The sequence below is a fragment of the Trichoplusia ni genome, chromosome 16 (assembly GCF_003590095.1).
Source record: "Trichoplusia ni isolate ovarian cell line Hi5 chromosome 16, tn1, whole genome shotgun sequence".
Lineage (NCBI taxonomy): Eukaryota > Metazoa > Arthropoda > Insecta > Lepidoptera > Noctuidae > Trichoplusia > Trichoplusia ni.
The window spans coordinates 8,800,788-8,822,626 of NC_039493.1; the positions used below are offsets into that span (position 1 = coordinate 8,800,788).

General features: G+C 35.5%; 1 protein-coding gene across 5 annotated transcripts; it reads left to right on the forward strand.

The window, feature by feature from the left end:
• The first annotated feature begins 768 nt into the window (after positions 1-768).
• Positions 769-21,830, forward strand: LOC113502003. 5 transcript variants are annotated; one of them, XM_026883353.1, is made up of 9 exons: positions 769-1,664; positions 6,871-7,021; positions 15,143-15,277; positions 15,870-16,610; positions 16,837-17,070; positions 17,139-17,370; positions 17,570-17,841; positions 17,935-18,386; positions 18,514-21,830. In XM_026883353.1, exons 1-9 carry the CDS (start codon positions 1,026-1,028, stop codon positions 18,874-18,876), a joined length of 3,219 nt encoding a protein of 1,072 aa, XP_026739154.1. In that variant the 5' UTR covers positions 769-1,025; the 3' UTR covers positions 18,877-21,830. The 5 variants fall into 5 exon arrangements, with proteins under 5 accessions (XP_026739154.1, XP_026739157.1, XP_026739155.1 ...); XM_026883356.1 differs by having other exon boundaries at positions 15,870-16,448; XM_026883354.1 differs by having other exon boundaries at positions 769-1,652.
• The last annotated feature ends 9 nt before the right edge of the window (positions 21,831-21,839 follow it).

Here is a 21,839-nt window from a genome sequence, read left to right on the forward strand (position 1 = left end):
TATGTGTTTGGAAAACAACACAATAGAAACGAGACAAATTAATTTATATAGACAGACTGTGAAACATGTTCTGTACCATAAAATAGTCTTACTCTGTAAAAGAAAGTCTAGATACCATTAAACCGAGTTGAGAGATTCGAAACATCCCGTAATACTTTAAGTAACAAATTGCGCAGCATAATTACAAGCTTAACTAAGTTCATAAGCCCGGTTAGCCTCTATTTCGTGTTACCTAACGCTTTCCAACAAGAAACTATTTCGCGCCACGGGACGGTATGCGTCAGGAAATACTAGTGGTACTAGTCTTGTAATAGATGAACCGAGTTATCGGTGCATCTGCACCATTAACGGCACATCAGTTGCATAAAGTGCTGGGGCCGGTTGCACAATCGCAGCAATTCACTCTCGTTGCGTGTCCCGCGGCCGCCATTGTCGCGCACGCGCTTTACTGAGAACGTTCCCGCGTAAGGGGGGCAAAAAGCGCGGGAACTGCGCCCAAACAATAATGGCCGACATAACGCTACGAATGTTATCTGTCACCGGTATGTAATGTACTAGCGTTTACAACATAGCGACTTTTCCCATTGCTTGTTTAATGTTGTGGCTCACTTACGTTACAAATGAAACGATTTATAAAAGCTCTTTTATACTAAGTGTCCATTGTAGGCTACACGCTTAAATAAAAGTGAGTTGTAGTTAGATTGAAATGTTAAACGTAGCACAACAAACACGCCACCAGCTATCAATTTACCAACATATTGACAAACAAATGTATCAGAATACTTTCCATCCTGCAATTATCTGCATATTCTGTTTAATTGACACATATTTAACGGTGAAAGAATTTCACTGTTTCAACAAACACAACAAATTAAACAAACATTCAGCATTAGTAATATGCTCCTTCATTCAAGATCAGTGACACGCCTGTAGCTGGCAGATTGACATCATTATCCTGAGCTCATCGGCTACAGTTGAAGTTAATGTACCAAACCAAATACAATGATTTAAAGTGAAGTGCACACATGCACCATGGTTTATCAAAGGGAAAAACGTCCGAAATAACAAGTTGCATAAAATTAAAAGTTGTTAAAATGGTGAACGGGAATTACGTGTTATATGGAGACCGACCCTCGTCGGAGTCCGAGATCGTAGATGACCATGTGCATTCACGATCGAACGACCGCAAGAACAAACGCAAAGTGAATAGGACCGCGAACGAACTTCAACACTCGCTAAATCTCGCTCAACTAGACAACGAGACGGACTCCGTCAAATATGAAAAGAAAATCAAAGAGCCGAGGTTGTTGCGTTACGTACCTACAACTGACGTAGAAGAAAATTATGTTACGGAGAAATTTGAAACATACGATTTAAAGCCGACGGAGGAGCGACCGCGGCGTTACGCATTTACGAAGAAACCTAAGAACCCGGCTGACGGGTCGGTGAATTACGCTTACTCGCGGTCGAGCAGCAGCTGTAGCTCCCCGAACGGCAACCTGCCCACCATCTCCGAGCACGGCGAGCAGTACGGCACGTACCGCGCGCACGCCATGCCCAGCCCCGCCGTCAACGACCTCATCGCCGGCTACGATACCAAGCTGGACAAATACTTCTCCAAACCAAGAGATGTCAAGCCTTTTACTACTAAGGTAGGCTACATAGTAAGTGTTCATAACTTTCCTAGTGTCTTTAATATTCTTTAAAAAATTAGAAAAGAAAATGTGTCTTTTATTGTCGCCGACTTAGAAACCTACTCGACCAAATTAAAATAATTCTAATATGTTCGACATTAATAAAAATCGTGCTCAATTTACTAAATAATTTATTAAACAGAAGGAACCACCAGTTAGTATTAATTATGTAAAAGTTAATTTATGTACTGTGAAATTCTTTCATCCCATTTATATTAATGTAAATAGTAATTTATTAGTCTTTTCGTGAGCGACAAGAATGTGTTATCTAATAGAATCATTATGTAAATACTAGAGGTGTCCCGCGAGTGCGACTCTATCGGTAGCTCAAAATTTGAGATCGGATCTTGTTGGAAAACCAAATAACGGCAAAATAATTGATACAAATCTCTGCGAACATAAATATTTATAACCGTGTCTTAAGTTCTTTCGATCTATACGATAAAAATATGTGTGGAACAAAATAAATTCGCGTGTTTAATTAAGTGAGTAGCAAAAATGACTCTATTAAAGCGCCTAATCCGCTAGTCCAAATATTCCATGGAGATTATCTTAAAAAGCTGAATATTTATTTAACTTCCGACAACAGATTTCCGTTTATAATTAAAGTTTGATCTTTTATAATTAAAAATGGTCGTTATGTAAAAATATCGATTAGGATATTTTCGCTTTTTAGCTATAATTATATTTGTGATCTCAAAACTAGATAATTAAAACCGTAAATAACTAGAAAGCCAAAACTTAGTAGTCGCTAAATAAAAAAAAATCTCTTAATATTAATGCCATTAAAAATATAACTATATTCAATAAATAACTTAGAACTATACACTAGAAACACTCAATTATGTAAACTTTTTGGGTGAGTATATTTATCAATATATTTTTTAATTCAAGCTCTTTCCTCCATTAGCCTATCATATCCGTGTCAATTACATATGCGTATACGCAGCTTAATCTAAGCCGGTCAATTAAACTATCCCGTACACCAGGTTTTAATGTAGTTTAAGTATCAAATATTACGTTTTATAAGAGGCTTGCCTATAAACTAATTATGATAACGCTATCTTGGCTGAAACTGGAACATGTGTTCATAAGTGTAAGAAGTAATATCATAATTTACTTCCGCGTATGTAATTTTCCCTCTGAATATGTTATTTTCTGTGTAATAGGTTAAATACTTCTTGGTGTCTGGTATGTTGTTCATGCCTATCGTTGACGGTCCGATCGATCTTCGTTTGTTATGTTTCAATGCAAATGATTTATGATTAGAGAATGGAAGAATGCTATGGATATTATTTGAAAAATGTTTTTATTATTCTCACATTACACGTAATTTTCTCTGTTAAATAGTTGCTTTTTATGGATTTTAGCTTGTTCTCTAAAACAATTATTGTACCTATTATTAATTCAACAAAATTATTTGATTTGGAATTTAAATTATTTTTATAAGAGCATGTCTCAAAAATCTAGTGGAAGTTACGACATTAATGTTGAAAACTGTTTACTCTAAGGAAACAAACGACTTCAGGTTTAATTGGTTGGAAAGAATGTATTTCAAGGTATCAGTTACAATGCGCACATCTATATTAGGTATACGGATGTATATTTATCATTGTAGTCTATATAAACTGACAAGTATTTTTTATTTATTAGTATTGCATCGTAATAACCTTAAAACCTACGATAGTTTCTTTGTTGTGTTGTTCATTAGGCTTCGATAATAAGTGTTCAAAAAAAGATAAACCATTTAGGTTTTTAGAATAGTGTGAAAAAACCAATGTTTTTATGTTTTTGATCTCGACGAATCTATGAAATCTTAAAGTTATGAATAGATAATAAGTTACATGCGCAATCAATTTACATCTTTTTCTTTTTTATAACAACTCCCATAACTACTGATTTAATCCTTGTGTCGTAGTATTCACAAACATTCAAGACACTCAGAATCTTGTTCTGAGTTCGTGGATCACACAAATGCTTTTCCTACGTGGGGTCTCGAACACGCGACTTTGGCATGGCCATATCACTGTCCACGTCAAACTTTGGACATTTGTCACCCAAAGAGTCCGAAAATTCTGTGAAAGTTTTTGTTCGGAACATGACTAACATATATTATTAATTCATTTTTTTTATTATAAATAGCAAGCTATGATGACTCACCAGTACATTCTGACACTATCGTGAACCCTACAAGGTGATTTTGTAATATTGATTTTCTCAGAATAAGGTGAAATAATCGATAAAGTGACTAAACTACTCGACGGTCAAGATCGCAATAATTCTCTTGTTTATTGAGGAAAAATATTTAAGTAATTGACGTAATCGGAATAGTAAATGGGTGACCTAAATTCGTCACACGGTAACTTTATTTTTTTATAGTTTGTTGGCTAGCTTGACGCGACGCAAATAAAGTTTTATAAAACAAAGAATTTGGCAAGTGCTAGTAGGTACAACAATTTGTGTCTGTCTAAAAAAGCTTATTATTCATTTACTGTGGATTCATAAATAAAGAAAATTGGGTAGTGTCCTGAAAGAAAATAATTGGTTTATAAAAGGTTTGGATTTTTACCGGGATGTTTACATTTATTACTAGCTGTTGCCCGCGACTTCGTCCACGTGGTTAGATGATATACCTAAGTTATGGTCCATACCTGCCCTGTTTTTTCCACATTTTCCGTAGTATCTTCGCTCCTATTAGTCGCAGCGTGAAGGTATATAGCCTAAAACCTTGCTCGATGGATGGTCTATTCAACACAGAAATAATTTGAACCAGTAGTTCCTGAGATAAGCGCGTTCAAACAAACAAACTCTTCAGCTTTATATATTAGTGTAGATAACATCCTCATATTTATCCAAAAAAAACAAATGCAAGTGTTGTAATTTCCTTAATTTCGATGTAGCCGAGAATCCAATAGAAAAGATGAATAATAAAATTACTTAAGTCATCGCATAATTATTCGCTATTCTTTAACTATTGGCTATTCTTTATTGTGTACCGGCACAATTTTAACATAACGTGAAGCAATCGGTGTCTTTAATAAAAAAATCAAAAGGAATCTTTTTAAAACACAGATTTACAAATCATTATATTTCCCATACATTTTGGTTATGTTTGTTATTTATCTGCAATATCAGACTTTAAGTATCCTTTTTTATAACAAACTAGCTGTTTCCCCCGGTTTTACCCGCGTAACATTTTTTTTCTTGGCCGCAATTTTTCCATATTTCTCACCGTTTAAACCTAAAATAAAGCTAAAATTAGCCAAATCGGTTCAGCCAGTCTCGAGTTTTAGCGAGACTAACAAACAGCAATTCATTTTTATATATAAGAGAAGAAGAAGAAGAAGAAAAAAGAAGCATATTTACTTAACTAAACTTCAACCGACAGATACATTCACGTTATACCTATGGATGTTTAGTAAAATTAATTAATCAATAAATTACATATTAAAACTATCACAAGCCATAAAATATTCTGATCGCTTTACGCGCCATTGACGTTGCTTCACATTAAATCACTAAATGCTTGTGGCATTAAATTACTTTACATCATTTAAAAGCCCGGTAGCTGTCTTGCATACATTACGAGGAAACATTACGTTTTAACATCTATAATATAACTTCGTGACCACGTATTTACATGTTTTATACTTGTATGAAATCAGATTACACATGATGATGTGACGCTGCGTGAGATCTGGCACTACATGAAGGTTTTACGCAATTAAGTTGTTCCTTTAATTTAGTTTATTTGAAAAAAGTCTTAAAGTAACACTGCTGCAATTTTGGCAGAATCTGGCTGCACTATTCCATGTATTCTAGATGGTGGATGCTTTCACAACATCAGTTTTACTTTAAGATGACTTGGGGGCCCAGGTTGACTGCAAATTATTTAAATGTAGAATGTTTGTATTTATATTTCTTCTGCCATAAATGACGCTTTCTTTAATACCATGACGTTCAAAATTCAAACTGCGTTCGGCCGACAAAAACATTTTACACCGTCATAAATCAGTATCGAATTACAATCGATTAGAAAAATTTAAATATCGCCCACATTCCCTAACGTTCTTTATGATAATAATGTGATATAAATAAGCTGTTGGCCCAAAACTGGCAATGTTAATGCATCGAAGGGTAATATTTACTCACGCTTCCGATATATTTCTGATTTCGACATGTTCTTCACAGTTTCATAATTGTTATTGTATCGGGGAGTCCGTGAATTATGAAACTTTCTAATTACATCGATAAAATCCGATGTTTAGTTATTATTGAAATGCGTAGGACATTCGTTATTGATGACACACAGCTGTAAGTGCTCCTAATCATTTGCATTTTATTCAGGCAAAGGAATTTCAAATAAGTTTTTTTTATGGAGTTCTGACAGCTTTGGCAGAATAGGTGCATCGACGCATAACCAAAAAGAAAAAATTGCAGACTTTTTATACTTTATTTCTGACACGTTTATTAACGAGGGCGACTGTGGTCAACAGAAGATGTGTGACGGCAGCTTTCTTTCATTTAAATGACATAATAAAATGTTTATACGGCCATCACGTAACTCTGTCGACTTGAACACAATATGTGTTTTGTTTTGAATAAATATTGCATATAATTAAGTGGATGCGTGGGTTTTGTGACTGTTATGGTTAAACACTCGTACATCTTGAATTTTATTGTAAAACTTCGGTATTTGTTACAAGATATTAAGTCATTATAACTAATAGGCGGAATGAATAATAGCTTCGCATTCTTTTGTTACAAAATGAAGTGATTGTAGGATTTTATGGGTTTTTATGGATAGACGGAATATTCTTTATTTTAGCTGCACCATAAAAGTTAGATATAGTTTTTCAGGATGTTGCAAGATAAGGGTATTTACTACAAAATTTGTGACTTTTACATCGATTACGTTACCTAATACTAAACATAAGCTCTTTCGAATATCATTTACTTAAGTAGCATACCTGTAAAACCTCCAATACATGCTGTAGTGTATACCTCAATCACGTTTAGAATAAAAATAATTCCAATCATTCAATTCATTTAACTTTTTTAACGACGTCAAAAATTCAGACAAACCACAGTATAATACAAACGATTTTAACGAAACGTTTTAATGATATGTTATATACTAAACAAGTGTCTAATGTTAATGTATCTTTTGTTCCAGGGCTCGCACCCGGACAGCCTGTACCGTGTCGCCGCGGACAGCAGCGCAGGCGCAGGCAAGGTGACGCGCGTGCTCCGCGTGCTGCGGTGGCCCGTGGCCCTCGTCGCTGTGTGCGTCGCTCTCGCCGTCTTCGTGTACTTCCTTATGCCTGGTGAGTATTCCACAACGCATCTAGATCCCAACTTAGATAAGCTTGTACTATGCGCACCAGTCAAAGGAACTTACTCAATTATTTATTGCGTTCCATAATGTACATCAAGGTCTTAAAATCTAATAATACAGAACCATTATGGGCCTTGTCGGGCACAGCAATATCTTAGGAGAGAGGAAGCAGTAACAAATAACCCTTATATACATACATGGTACATATGCCTATCTAAAATTTTATTTTATCTTTTTATGTATTACATTAATACTTAAATGCACATTATAATTTTATATATCATATGTAAGAAATATATATTTTACTTATTTATTTATTTATTTTTACAAGGGTGTATCTCTTAGGAACTTATACTCATACTTGTTTTTTTTTAATACATACATACATTTTATAGATAAGTTACAACGTTATATGGAAATAATGCTCATGCTCATTACACAAACATTTGTCCTGAGTAAGAATCGAATTTACGATCTCCGGTGTTGAAGTCAGGGTCCTCTAACCACTGGACAAGTCAGTCGAATGTAAACACTGAAGTGTGTAAAAATGTAAATGGCAATCTTATCGCTAACAGCTGTGTTTTCCTGACATCACGGGGCTGTATCAAATTTAAACTTCTCGGAACGCTAACACATCGAATCTTTCAAATCATGAAATGTCAGGTACTAGTCACATGACCTGTCGAGACTAGAGGATATTTTAGGCAAGGTATACGCAAAATTTTATATTTAATCGATTCCAAGATTCGATATAAGAAGGATATCTATCGAAGGATCGTCTTGTTGCTGGCTTGAGTTAGTAAGTGACGCATAAGTTAAGCCTTTATAAGGTGAAAGGAGAAGCTATTGAAGCTACACATGGTTAGATTTCACTTTTTTTCAAATAACATTCAGTATTCGAGTTTCACATCACCAGATTTGGGATCATGCGCTTTTTTAAGGATTTTAAACTATGTTACAAAGTCGGATGTGTATAGATATTTTTAAACTTATTTCCTTTCCGAAACTATTTAAGCAACTTTTTGCAGTCTACCGAGATACTATCACTGTTACTAATTGTAATATCTTCGTATAACTACACTGATAGATTTGCTACAAACCGGTAACAAATTACCAAGGAGTTTATAATCATAGCTTTTTTTTTTGTTACCAACCTTTTTGTAAATTATTGCCTTTCTACACCTTTCACCCGTTTACCTATTTATGGTCGCGTTTCGATTCTCCTTTTACCTTTCATGTTCGATTATATCTATTTGGGTTTATTATTGTAGTTTTATTTCAACTTAAACAAAAAGCTTAAGTTTACACGCTACTTAAATGGATAAAGCGATTAAGAGCGTAAATTGCACGATGTTTTTTATTTAACAGTTATTGACAATCATACTATTTATCAAAACTGTTGTCTTTATATGGAATAGAATTCTGTTTTAGTGTAGTTATTCTGTGTGTATGAGCATATATGGTGGATACAAGGCTTTGTCGATTCGGTCACGTCGCGAACTTTCAATTTCCCAAAGATAATGCCCCAATATCGGTAACTTTGCATCATACCGGGCATATTTGTAATTTTGTATCGTGGGTATCGATCGAAAGCTGTTATTGACACCATTGTTGAAACCACTGGATGTTTCTCACAGATATTAGTCATCGTTTTATTGTAGGGTTTCTGAACGTATTGAGATCATTCAGAATAATTTACCTTTTACGCTGGCCTTAAGGCTATTCGTGAGTCCCCACTGTAGATGCCATAACCTAAACTCGCTATTTTTCTTTCTTAAATCTCTAATATTTTTTAAGTCTAGGTAAATGAACCGTTTTAATTGGTTTTTAATAAAATATATCCTTCGGAAGACATCCCTGGAAGAAGCCCAGAGTCACTAATATCCACTAATTTGGCAAACTCCTCTCTATCTGTAATTTCTCCTAATTAGTCATAGCTATAATATTTGGACTGCTGCCTACAATAGCAAAATGCCTATGATTAGATCATGAGCGCTGATAGAATTACTAATCGCTTTATGTTAGTGAATGGCAATAACGAATTGTTTGGCGATTGTTCTATTCGTTTGAACCCACCAAATCAATATGAATTGTCTTTGCATATCCAAATTTGTCATTTTTGAAGATAATACTAAGGTTTACATTGTTACTTACCTTACATCACATGTGTCTAATCTTTATTCCTCAATGCGTTATTCTGTAAAAATAATCACTGTATATATCGTTGTATGAATGAATACATTCTCTAGCCAATTAACAAATTGCAAATAATTATTTTAAAATCTTTAAAAGACGTTAATAATTCTACTGTTGTTATGTTTAATAATATAAGATTGAGTTTAAATTATCCTCGCCCAGTATTGTTATAACACTATGACTCACAACTTATGAATGAATCTTTAGAAATGTAACACAAATATTTGTCTCCAGAAATGGTTGTATTATAATCAGACTAATTTACATTATTGCAATTGAGTTATTCTAATACAAAACGTGTTTGGTTCCGCATTAGTGCGCTTGTAACACATTTCATTTATAAACAAAAATATTTCACATTTCTCAATTTGATTCTTGACATCGATTATATCAGAAGCTATTCAAGATCGAAAGTCGTCGTTGTAACCGATCACTGGGACCGCAAACATTCGTGTAGATACTTACTATTGTAATTTAATTTTTAAGTATGGATGGAGTGTCGTATTCACTTGAAAGGTTGACACCTCTTTGGTCTTTGGAAATTTAGCATAGAGGTTGCATACCTAATCACTGTAACTACATAATATAGCGCACATTCGTGAATATCGATTTATTCCACAATTGTGAATTCTTCGCATAATGTGATAGAGTTCGCTCACGACTATGGAAGCACTATTGACAGCACTCAAGCACCGTCCGAAGTAAACAAACGATCTTACATCCATAATGACATTCTCTTATACTCTATACGACGCAGTTACCTACTATTATCATTTATATGTAAATTTAAAGGGATGAAAACAAATTTCGTAGGCACTTTAGTTGTAAATGTTTATGGATAGTATCACACAATATGTCTCTGTAACACAGATATGTAGAAAAGCCCGTTGATAGTAACAAATAGCGCTGTTATATCAACAATCAACACTATAATAATATGTTATTTGTGAACAGACGTGCGTATTAAATACTCCGACACCTGATATTAATTATTCACACGCAGGTTTTACCGATACCTTGTCAGATAAATGTAATTGATTATTTGTTTAAGATACATACGTTATTGTAGTTATTTAATCCTCATTCTGCTTAAATTAAAACTGGACTAAAACGAGAAGAATTAGCATAAAGAAAGTTCGAAATGTAAATGTTTGGATTAAAATCACGTAATTGCCCTACAAACGGAGGCTGCATCATGTCGTAAAACTTTTGATGCAATTATAGTCCTTTTCATGCGCAAATTGTACTTTGATAAGGAGCTTGGGGCTCTCGACAAACTCTTCATAAATATTCAGCTTTCACATCTCACACGCGAAGGGATCTTTTAATAACAGTTGTTAAATGGTGAATAAAATGGTAGTTGGTGGTATGCGTGGGGTGTCCCGTGGCCTGCCGGCGGCGCTGCGGCGCGACAACACCGCGAGGATACTTTAGTCGCTTAAACGTTTTTATTTCAATGCAGTAAAGTTTATTTTAGCCATGAACCGCTGATTTGTGGTCCACTGTACAGCTCTTAGTACCGGATGCGCACCAGTCTCCTTTGTTGCTCTCATATTGTGTTTTTATTTACGAAGGATATGTAAAAACGAAAGTTGACCTCACGAATGCTTTTGTGCATATAGGATGTAGGCGGGTTTATTTTTATACTGCTCCGCTTTTAGCATTTCTCTTCCTTTTAAGATAGATAATATGAATGTTGAACATGACTTTACAGTTATTTTATGTAACCTGCATTTTGTACGACAATAATGATAATGAAAGTCATCCAATAAATTTGATCAGAAGACAGCTTACGTCTTGTAACAAACCTTTATGGTTCCACAATCCTGATTTTTATCTTAATTTTTTTGGCATTTTGTAACTTACGTGCCGTTTGTACTTTCGGATGGATGCCATAATCTTTATTTTTAATCAAGCAATCAATAACAATAGGTCCTTATAAAAAAATAGGCAATATATAATAGGTATAAACATAAAACTTGACCTCTGATCCCGCTTTCTTTCCGTCGTACGTTCACAATTAGGTAACTCATAAAAACATCATTAAAGTGCTGTTATGAAGCCGACAGCGCCTACATTTAATTACAGTATGCAAAACGCGAAGAACTGTAATTACATACGAATGCACGCGAAATCAATTAAACGAAATACAATTAAGGTTTGTTGATGAAAACGCCTTTATGCGACTTTTTTTTTATTCAATCGGCAAAAGACAGAAAAAAATAAATCTCGTTTAAATTTTAAATTTTTGGAACATGCTTCTAAAAGTAATTGATAGCGTGTCAAATTTTTAACAATGTTCTTTTTACGAATTAAATTGTATGGAAATTTATTCTACTTTCGTAAATAAAAAAAATGTAATTAATCGTTTATCTTTTGTTTCGTAATAGGGATAATCTTGATGGTTGATACTGATACGAAACATATTTCACCACGTTTTCCGTTGATTGAAATTGGTTTATTGGTTCATTTATAAAGCTTTTAGAAAAATGTTAATGTCTGTAGTAATATAAAATACCTGTAAAAAGTAAAACGAAACTGGAGTGACGTTGTAAATATCTTTTGTTTCGTAAATTGTCACCACGTTAATAAATACTTAAATAAAGAAAAACTATTGTTACAACTTTGTGTAGCTTTACATATAGCACTACATGCTTTGCATAGTATAATTTAAACTCATTTAAACAGACCACGGTTCATAAGATATTAAATAACATAATTACTTACAAATTACAGCTTTAAATTGTTTCTCAGACCTTCAGAATCAAAATTGAACGCATATTATTTAATTTTAAAACAATTTATCTTATTTAAATAACAATTTTAATAAACTGTTGTAATTAAGGACCTTTACGCAGTAAACTTGACGTACTCGTACGTCTATATGACGTACAGTTAGCAACAGGGGTCGGTTGACACAACCCTATTTAAGAAATGAACATGGCAGAATTCGGCATTAAGGAATTTAATCCTCGTGTCGCGGGGGTTGCACAAACATTCAGGTCACGGGCACAAAGACACTCACACTAGCGACAAACATTAATGTCTTACTTGGGGATCGAGAACCCACGACACGTCGCGCTGAGAAGTATTGGCGCGGTGACCTCAACCACTATGCTATCCGTGCAGTCAAGTTCCACATGTACATGTTCTCTTCATTGACTGTTACTAATTAGTATTAAGTATATTTTACGTATACTACGTGCCAAGCCCACATTGTTACCTAGCTAGTTCAATAGCTACGATTGTGTTTTGTTCTGCAAATCTGTTTGTGTCAACCGACTTCTCTTGCTGACTGTACGATGTGATATGTTAAAATGAGGTGTGGTCGCCTTTAGCTTTGTAATAATACCTATCTCTGATGTAGAATATATTACCTAAGACTAGGTTATATTGCCAGGATGTGGTTAAATTGAAATTTAAAATTTATGCTTATTTAAATTGCTTAAAATTACTTCATTGCGAGGGAAAAGACTTTGAAAGTTAGAATTGAAACCATTGTAATTTATGCTCTATTTTGATCATATACGTGTTAAATTACATTGATACCTATAATTGTTGTGTTTGATAGTATACTTGGGCGTTAAGCTACAGCTACCGCACGCGCTAGTTTTCCGTTTCATATAGAGCACGCCTCGAGTCGTTATGTAAGGTATAATCATAATAATTACTGGCAAAGTGCTTGTAACTGGGAGCCTGTAAACTACATCCCGTATGTCGGTTAGGTCACACTTCTGCGAAAGTGTTCGGGCAATTACCTTAAGAAACAAACGTGAACGAATAGTTTGGGAAGATGCTGAAACGTTGACGCTTTGATAGGCAACTTAACTACTGTCGAATGTAAATTAACGAATGTAAATGGAAAGACAGCTTTTAGGGTGTTAGACAATGGTGAAGGATGGGCGAAACTGGGTGCTATACAGTGTAATTTGGCAATCTTCAAAAAGTGCTACTTAGTAGGATAAGTTGAACTTTTGATTTTGATTGAACGCTAAAGTGTTCTTCCTGGCTGTTTACACGATAGCTCAACCCATAAATCAGGTTAAAGATCATGAGTTTAACTTACCTTTGTTTATATTACGAGCGTGAGAAACTTTTACGTAAAAATAGTATCTATATGAATACTATGAATAGCTATAATTAACTGCTGCCAATTAAGACGGTATGATGTTAGTTTTAGGTAACCAAAAGCCGAAAGGCCATTCCATAGAACAGGTCCATAATGATATCTAAGTCCCGTTTTATACTTTATAGCTCTAAACGTACGTCATTCCGTTCTGCAATACTAAATTAAAATACTAAAATATAAACCAGGTAAACAACTAACGTAACACAATAAAATAATCACATAAACAATTGAATACGCCACCAAAAGAAAAACGAAATCCGGCATCGAACGAATCTGAATAAATTGTAAAACATGAGTCTCGATAGGAAGTCGGCTGGTTCACCTTTGACACTGACACGGCGCGAAACGGGAGCGTGTTTAGTTACCTAGTATCGTCACATTAGTTATGTATACAGGTTGTGCAACCGCGATAAGGATTAATGGCGATAGTGCGCTGACACGGCCGCGGGAGTGCCGTGACATCTTGAACCAAGCTTTCACCGGCCCCGCGTCTTCTCAGCTGCTATACTGGTCGCGGGCTTGTGCTTGTGCTTCCTACTACACTTTCATGAGCACGTAATGCTCCAGACTAATCTTCTTAATCTGCTTTCTATCTATCGTTGTGTTGTAACAACAATGGTGTATTTGATACATTTTGAGAAGTAATATTTTAGCAATAGCCGCGGATATCTAAGTAGGAGTATTTTACTTTAAAATATTCCTACTTAGATATCCGCCGATATATAAACCGATAATTTAACATTATTTGTATAATATATGATCGTGCAAATGCAGGTAGCAACAGCTTATAATTAACGATAATTAAAAATGTAGAAAACTAAAAAAATCCTTTAACTTATTTAAAATTAATATCAAGTAAAATTGCTGATTACAAATCCGTTCTCATATAATTTCTAAATTCAAAAAGAGTAACGGTTACTTGACATAATTGTAAACAATATAAACCACTTTATTTAAAAAAAAAACGCATTTCTACTATAGAGATGATATTGATAATATATGTGACCGATGTTACAAATAGGTACTATCTTTATACATATCTCTTCATAATTGGCAGAAAACTTGTTAGTCGTGGACAGTTCTGGATTTAAATCCTTACTCTTTGACAAAGGTTAACAAGCTACATCTTGAACTATCTAAATCCTCTAACACTTCGATTGGTTAATTAAAAACGCATTTCTAGTTAACCTATTCATTTACACAAGCTAGGTCATATGACGGATGCAAATATGATAAATATCAGGTGTACCTATTGAATTGGTGCTTAACTAGCATAACTGGTATATTATAATTTGCAATCTTTAGATATTAATTTATTCTTATAACAAGCGCCTGATAAATTGGAATTGCAATACAGTCTCGGTCGCTGTTACAAGACTAGCAGGCGTTGTACAAGCTTATTTTTTGTATTGACATTTAAATATTATTATTATTTACACGGAGCCATAAGTATTTCAGATCATTCGAATATATCAACATCAACTTTACTGTCTGAAAAATAAATGAATGAGAATGAAACATGTTGCATTTGCAACGTAAATACTGCCCATTAACTACATCAAACACCGCCGGTTACTACACCTATATTCACTACGCATTTTCAACAAAGTTTCCAAACCGAACTTCATAAATCACCCTCTATCTCAAGCAGATAAAAAGAAATACAATAACGCTAGACAAAACCGAAAAAAAAACAACGCTAGCATTGTTTTTTTGTCAAGAGACACGTTTGCCTTCTAAGAACATTATTCGATACTTAAGCGATCGTTAACCCTCTCATTCCAGACAACTTGGAGTCGAGGTCGGAGAACGACAACGCAACGTACTGGGAGCCGGTCGTAGCCGCCGGACACCGGCCGTACTCCGCCGGACACGGCCGCGACCACTACAATAAGAAACCGGAAAGCGATCACGAACATGGTATGGTATTTATAGCTAATAGGACGTAGCAAGAACTTATCGTAAGGCCCCTTATTTCGTTAATTTTAAATGTTTGATGTTCCTTGTGGACTGAATCATTAATGACAGTACAATTTCTTTTCAACGTCATGATAGGTTTGTTTAACTGTCCAGAACAAATGTTTTCAAGTTCAACTATGGGCTATTAGTAAATATCGGCAAAACAATGTTGTCGTGTTGCAGTACCCGCCTGTTGTTTTATCTAGGTACTAATCACTACTGTCATACGTAAGTGTTTAAAATGTGTGTGCTTGGATTAACGTATTATATGTTCAATGTTTGTCTTGAATACATAGTATCATGAGCTAATCGCAGCAAAATGATGGACATAAACAACTCGTAGGATTTTACTGTAGTCTCCTGTAATGTATCTCTGCTGACTATCTTGGGAAATTACTATTGAATGTCACATTCCTCTATGTTCAATGTTTCACGAAACACTTCACGGCATCATTGTGTGTCAATTCGTGGGTAGATTAACTACGCATGTGTACGCCAAACAACTAAACAAATCACATTTCCTACGTATATTGTTGCAAACACATAATTGCAGGTTCGAAAACATCGGAAATAGATTTCTACGCCGGCGAAAACAATAAAAACTACGATTTAACCTCTGTTGTTGATACGACAACAGAAGTAAATCCCAAAAGAAAACTGCCCATACCTCCAGTCTTCCCAACCCATCTCACACCCGAAGTCCAGTATGGTAATGAAAAAGCGGACGCAGACAAATTAAGAACACCTAAGGTTTTAGAAGACGTTGTAACAAACGACTCTACTCTAAAACCACATATAACGCAAAAACCTGAAAAACCGTTAGCGGTTTTCTTCAAAGATGCACAAGGAACAACAACCACTGCGGCAACCGAAGCCATAACGAGAGCAGAGACAGTAAATAATTTGAATACTTACGAGAAACAAAAACCAACCGTCAAGAAAGTAGAGGATGCCACAGTGAAAACGCATCCATCCGCTTACAAGGATTTTAATCCGAAGGTGTACAAAACGCACTCAACGCCCGAACGTCACGAACCTGCCGCGCACAATTTCGGAGGAGTCGGAGTTCCAATGGAAATAAAGGAATATTACGGCCGCCGCCCCGCGACCTTAGATCTCAACTTTACATCAGGTCATTCAAAATTTTTCGGTGTTTCTATAGAGGATGCAGAAAAAATTAAATCGACAACTCAAAGTTCTCTATATAACACTAGAGTTTCCCCCACTCTTCCGACATGGCGCGATCGTGATGACGCGACAACAAAAAAATATCCAACTAATACCTACTCCGAGGGTAAGTTTTTAGCACATTTATGTTGTGAGGGGCATGCGGTTTATTGGTATGTATAAAACATAGTGCTCACTTAACCACACTGTACTCACTGGACTACACAATCAATAACCTCAAATTATTATTTTTTATAAAATGGTGAAGGGTTGTAACTAATAACAAGTTTTACAAGGATCTAACTAGTAGATACATGTCGTAGATATGTGTTAATTCTGAGATGCTTTTACAGTGCAATGTCGTTCCACTCACATGGCTCTTTGTCGTGGTGTGCTTCCGTACGACTTAGCCGGCGTGTCTGCGAAGGTTGGGGAGGTGGAGATCACGTCTCTGCTCTCTCAGATCGACTACCTGGTAGCAAGTAACTGCAGTGACCGCGTAAGGCATTTTGCCTGCGCTCTACTAGAGCCTGAGTGCAACCCTCCACCTTACCCCGCAAAGATGCCTTGTTACAGTCTTTGCAAAGGTATATATTTTTCAGTTTTCTGCTTACTGCCAAATCTATACATATTTAACTTTATCTTCTGATTTTAGCCATCGTTGACAGCTGTGACGGTCACATTCCTAGCGAACTAATGCCAGCCTTTAATTGCAAGCAATATTCGCGAACGAATTGCGTTTCTGCCAAGACTCCTTGCTATTCTCGGGAATTCGAGTGCAGCGACAATTCGTGTGTGCCGAGAGACTGGATGTGCGATGGCACTAAGGATTGCCCCGCCGGAGAGGACGAAGCTTCATGCGTGCGTTGTGATCAATCAGAATACCGGTAATGTTCATTTACTGTCAACATTTGTATTCGGGTATAAAGAATTAGGATTTTTATTCTCATATTGTGAGATTTGAAGTAATTTGTATGGTTCATTGATTCATATTGAAACAAGTACTGTTGCTTTATGCAAGTGTATAAAGTTGCTGTTGTCAATATCTTCCTATTAACTCCCATTAAAAATTGTATTTGGTTATAGTTGCAGCACAGGGGGGTGTATCTTGAAGCGGTGGCTGTGTGACGGATACGCGGACTGCCCTGGGGGCGAGGACGAGCACGAGTCAACGTGTGGTGCGCGCCACGTGAACATCCCAAGCGAGCCGCGACTGCACAGCGCCGCAGACACGCACAGCTTGGATGCTGCGGTAGACACGCACGAGCCCGGCGAGGAGTCGGCAGGGTCCGCGCCCGCACCGGCCGTGCGACGCCCCAACAGGGTGCCCGTTGGACGCAAGGGTCATTATCGAGCTGGTATTATTCACAAAAGAACTGTTAAATAAAGAGAAAAGAAAAAAAGTGTTTATCCAAATTAGTATTAAAATGCTATTTAATTATCTGCCACAGGAGAGAATGACAGCAGCAAGGAACTTTTGATAACGAGCGACAGCAACAACGGTTTCAAAAGGAATTATACGCGCCGCCCTCTGCCATCTAGGTTGTCGCATTACTACCGCCCTCAATCATCACGTGTTACTGATGCCGATGAAGCACCTGACAATGCCAGTATGAAAAGGTCTGATACAAGGAAATCAGAAGGAGAAAAGACAACCCCAAAAAATATCCTAGAAAACGAATCAATTGAAGACGTCAATATGGGAGACCTTGGCTTTTTTGAAGAGTTTGAAAAGGACACCAAGGAGTCCACTTCTCCAGCTCACCGCGTCAAACCTAAAATCGGTGGAGTGCCAACACCTAGACCTCCTCCGATGGCACCATTGCCAGCCACACAAACCACTCGCCTTGACAAGACGGCCAACAAATTAGATAGAGTCATTGACGGCGCTGCGTTATTGCGGGTAAGGACATTAACCTCTACTTTTACAAACGACTGTACTTCTCTACTTATATTTTATGTATCTTTAGGGTAAAACAGGTAGAATACCACCAAAATAGCATTAATAATCGACTAATAAAATTTTACAGAAAGCGGTAGCCGCGCAGGCAGCTGACACTATAGATGAGATGGCCGAAATGAACTCGACAGACATCGATAAGGATGATATGGCACCCGGTGCAGACAGTCCTACTGAAAACAACAAAACCGGCGGAACTAGTTTGATGACCACCGGCCGAACTACTAATAAGGATGACGCGAACAGGCCTAACAAGAAAGGTCCTGGTAGAGTTAAATCTGATGGGGATCGCAATTGGGCGGCGGCTCACACGTCGCCGTGCCCGAGCGGCGAGCTGCGCTGCGTGGACGGGCGCTGCATCACGCTGGCGCAGCTCTGTGACGGTACCATCGACTGCTCCGACCACGCAGACGAGGACAACTGCTATACGTGATCAATGTAACATCACACCGGTAAGTAACGTACCTAGTGCCTGCTAATGTTGATAACTCGAGTGATAAAGAAACGAGACTGACCAGTGTCAATGACTGCAAGAATCTACGAGTGATTATATTGTTATAATATTCTTGGCGTGAAATTGTGTGTTGTAGATGTGTATCTATTTAGATTTAAGAAGTGTAACTTACGTTTACCCAGTAATAGTAAGTTTAAGCAAACAAATTCGAAACTTAGCGCTGAATCTCATATTACAGATGTAATTTTAGTTTGAAATTGGTATAAAACTGGCCCTTAATTAACAGCATAATAGTATAATAATATGCCTTACACATGATAGAAGAATTTGGACTCAGAAACCAGTGTGAAGATGTTTTTAAGTTATGTTATAGTATACGCTGTGATAAAGCAATGCATGATAAGAAGAAAGCTTTCCTTTTCCACGGCTAAATAGTGTATACAAACAGTTGCCGTCCATTTTAGGCTGTCAGATGTACCTGTAAATCGGATAAAGTATTTAGAATAATGTTTATATGAAAACAAATGACAAATGAAAGTTCTTGCCCCGAAAACAGTCCAGTAGCTACTAGTAGCTAGGTTATAGGACATGGATAGGTGATATGAGTAATGTTACGTACACTCGTATATGTATAACTCTAAATATATTTGTAATCACATGTCGAAATTATGTCAATTTATTAGGTTAAATTATACTATGAATCTCAAAAATGTTACTTTAATAATGTACTAATGTTTAGATGTTAAGTTAATTAAGGTAAATATATTTCCATAAATATGAATGGACGAACGATGCTGTGTGTCGGCAAACGTAGTAAGGCTCTGTACCCAAGTAGAGCGATGATATTCGTAAAGCAGGGATTGGAGAAGAAGAGCTGGAGATCGATTTCAGTGGCGTGCAACAGGAGTGGAGTGGCCTATGTCCAGAAATGGGCTGATGATGATGATAAGGAAGAACGAAGTTCAATCTGGTCTCTGGTTATTAACCAGAGCCCGTACAACCTGTCAAGGTAAAATTATTGCAGTTACGGAAATTCGACAGCGCGCCACAAGACATTGAGTGACGTCTGTCTTCAATAACTATAATGATATTTCTTTAAGTTTCTAGTGTTGCCCTTAAAAAAAGTTTAACCAATAATACTCATTGCTCTACAATTTAAAAAGGTATATAAATATATAATCTCAATGTTTTGTCTTAAATGTTTTGAAGGTTGTTTTCTTAACCATAGTACTAAACATTAATATTCTGTAAATATATTAATTAATCACTTAAATTTAATACTCGATGTATATTCTCATGTTATTCTAAATTATAATATTCTTAACAAGTAAGCATGGATGTAATACTGATACGCATTTGTAAATAGAATTAACCATGATTTATTTATAGCGATAAGTATTTATCTAGGTAATGTAACCATTAGTTTTTAGTTTAGTTGCCTTTTATATTTGTTGATTAAAGGTCTGTCTTTGATAATCTCCCGTTAAATCTTTGTATTAAATGAATATTTGGGTTATACACAAAGCTGCCTTTGGTAACGCAGAACAGCGCGTGTACAAGAGCACTCCACAACAACCCTATTTTTTTTTATTTTAAAATTGACCCAATGCCGCTATTAATAATGGCCGATGAATAAATTAATGGAAATTGTATTACCTAAACTGACACTATTCGTATTCACCTAAGCATTTTGGCAAAACAATAATTGGATGTTCAGTACGGAGAAGAACGCTCACGGTCAATACAATGAATTTCCCCATTATTGTGTTGCAAAATGCTTTAGAGAATAAGAAAATTGTAATTTTAAGCCAAATTTCATTCATTCATTGGCCATTGAATACAGCAGAATTGGGGCCTGGATGTATACATCAAGAGATCATAGTAAACATAATTTTGTTTTAAAGTGAATTTATTGTTAAATAAAGCTTCGATTACACATAAGAAATCTGTACAAGTTTAAGCTTTCAGACTATATAAATAGTCAGGGAGCGTATTTATCAACAAACAAAAACTCTCGATATCGAATTTATACTTATTTCAAGTTATATTTAGACTTAATGAAAACGGATTGCATTATCACAATCAACTATGTTGTTTATACATATTGTAACGAATTATTAGTAAAATTAAATATTTTTTAGTAGAAAACGTGTACTCATATATCATTTGGTGTTTATGTACAAATAGATATCTACGTTTTTAATGGAAACTTCAGAAAAAATTGCAAGATTTTAACACGTTTTTTTTTATGTACCAAAACTCAAAAGTAGCACTTTATACATTTAAGTGAATAACGATTACTATTCAAAAATAGCCTACAGCTTTACCAACCATCATATGAGTAATTATTTAATAGTAAAGGTAAAACAGAATTTTATAATAAAAAATGCTAATAACACTAATGTTTTTACGATTTCATTTTGAGTCGAAATTACAAATATATTTTTGACCACATAAATAGAGAGGCAATGAAATTAAATTCGAGATTCAAAAACGTCAGAACAAAACTACAGTGATCATGTTATCAATGTCATCTGTCAAATAAAAAAAAAACAGAACTTAGCATTTATGACTAACAGAAGCGAAATTTACTGCGAAAGTTATTCATCATTAAAATCGTTATGGAATTTAAATGTATTTATTAAATAGCCATAATAAAATTCGAAAATGCACTAAAAGAATTAAGTGCACATTAGTACGACATATAAACCTGTATTATAAGAAATTACTACATGATAAGCAAATAAACTTTTACATTAATTTACTGACAATATTTAGAAATAAGTTTCCGTCCTTAACTTAACATAGGTTTAGTTAATCGTTTCGTTTTATCCAAAGTAATGTCATAATAAATCTGATTGCCCAATTTATAAATTTTAATAAAGGGTGTATCATAGTTCAGTAGGTATTAAAATAAAATTGTAAAATTAATTGTAAACCAG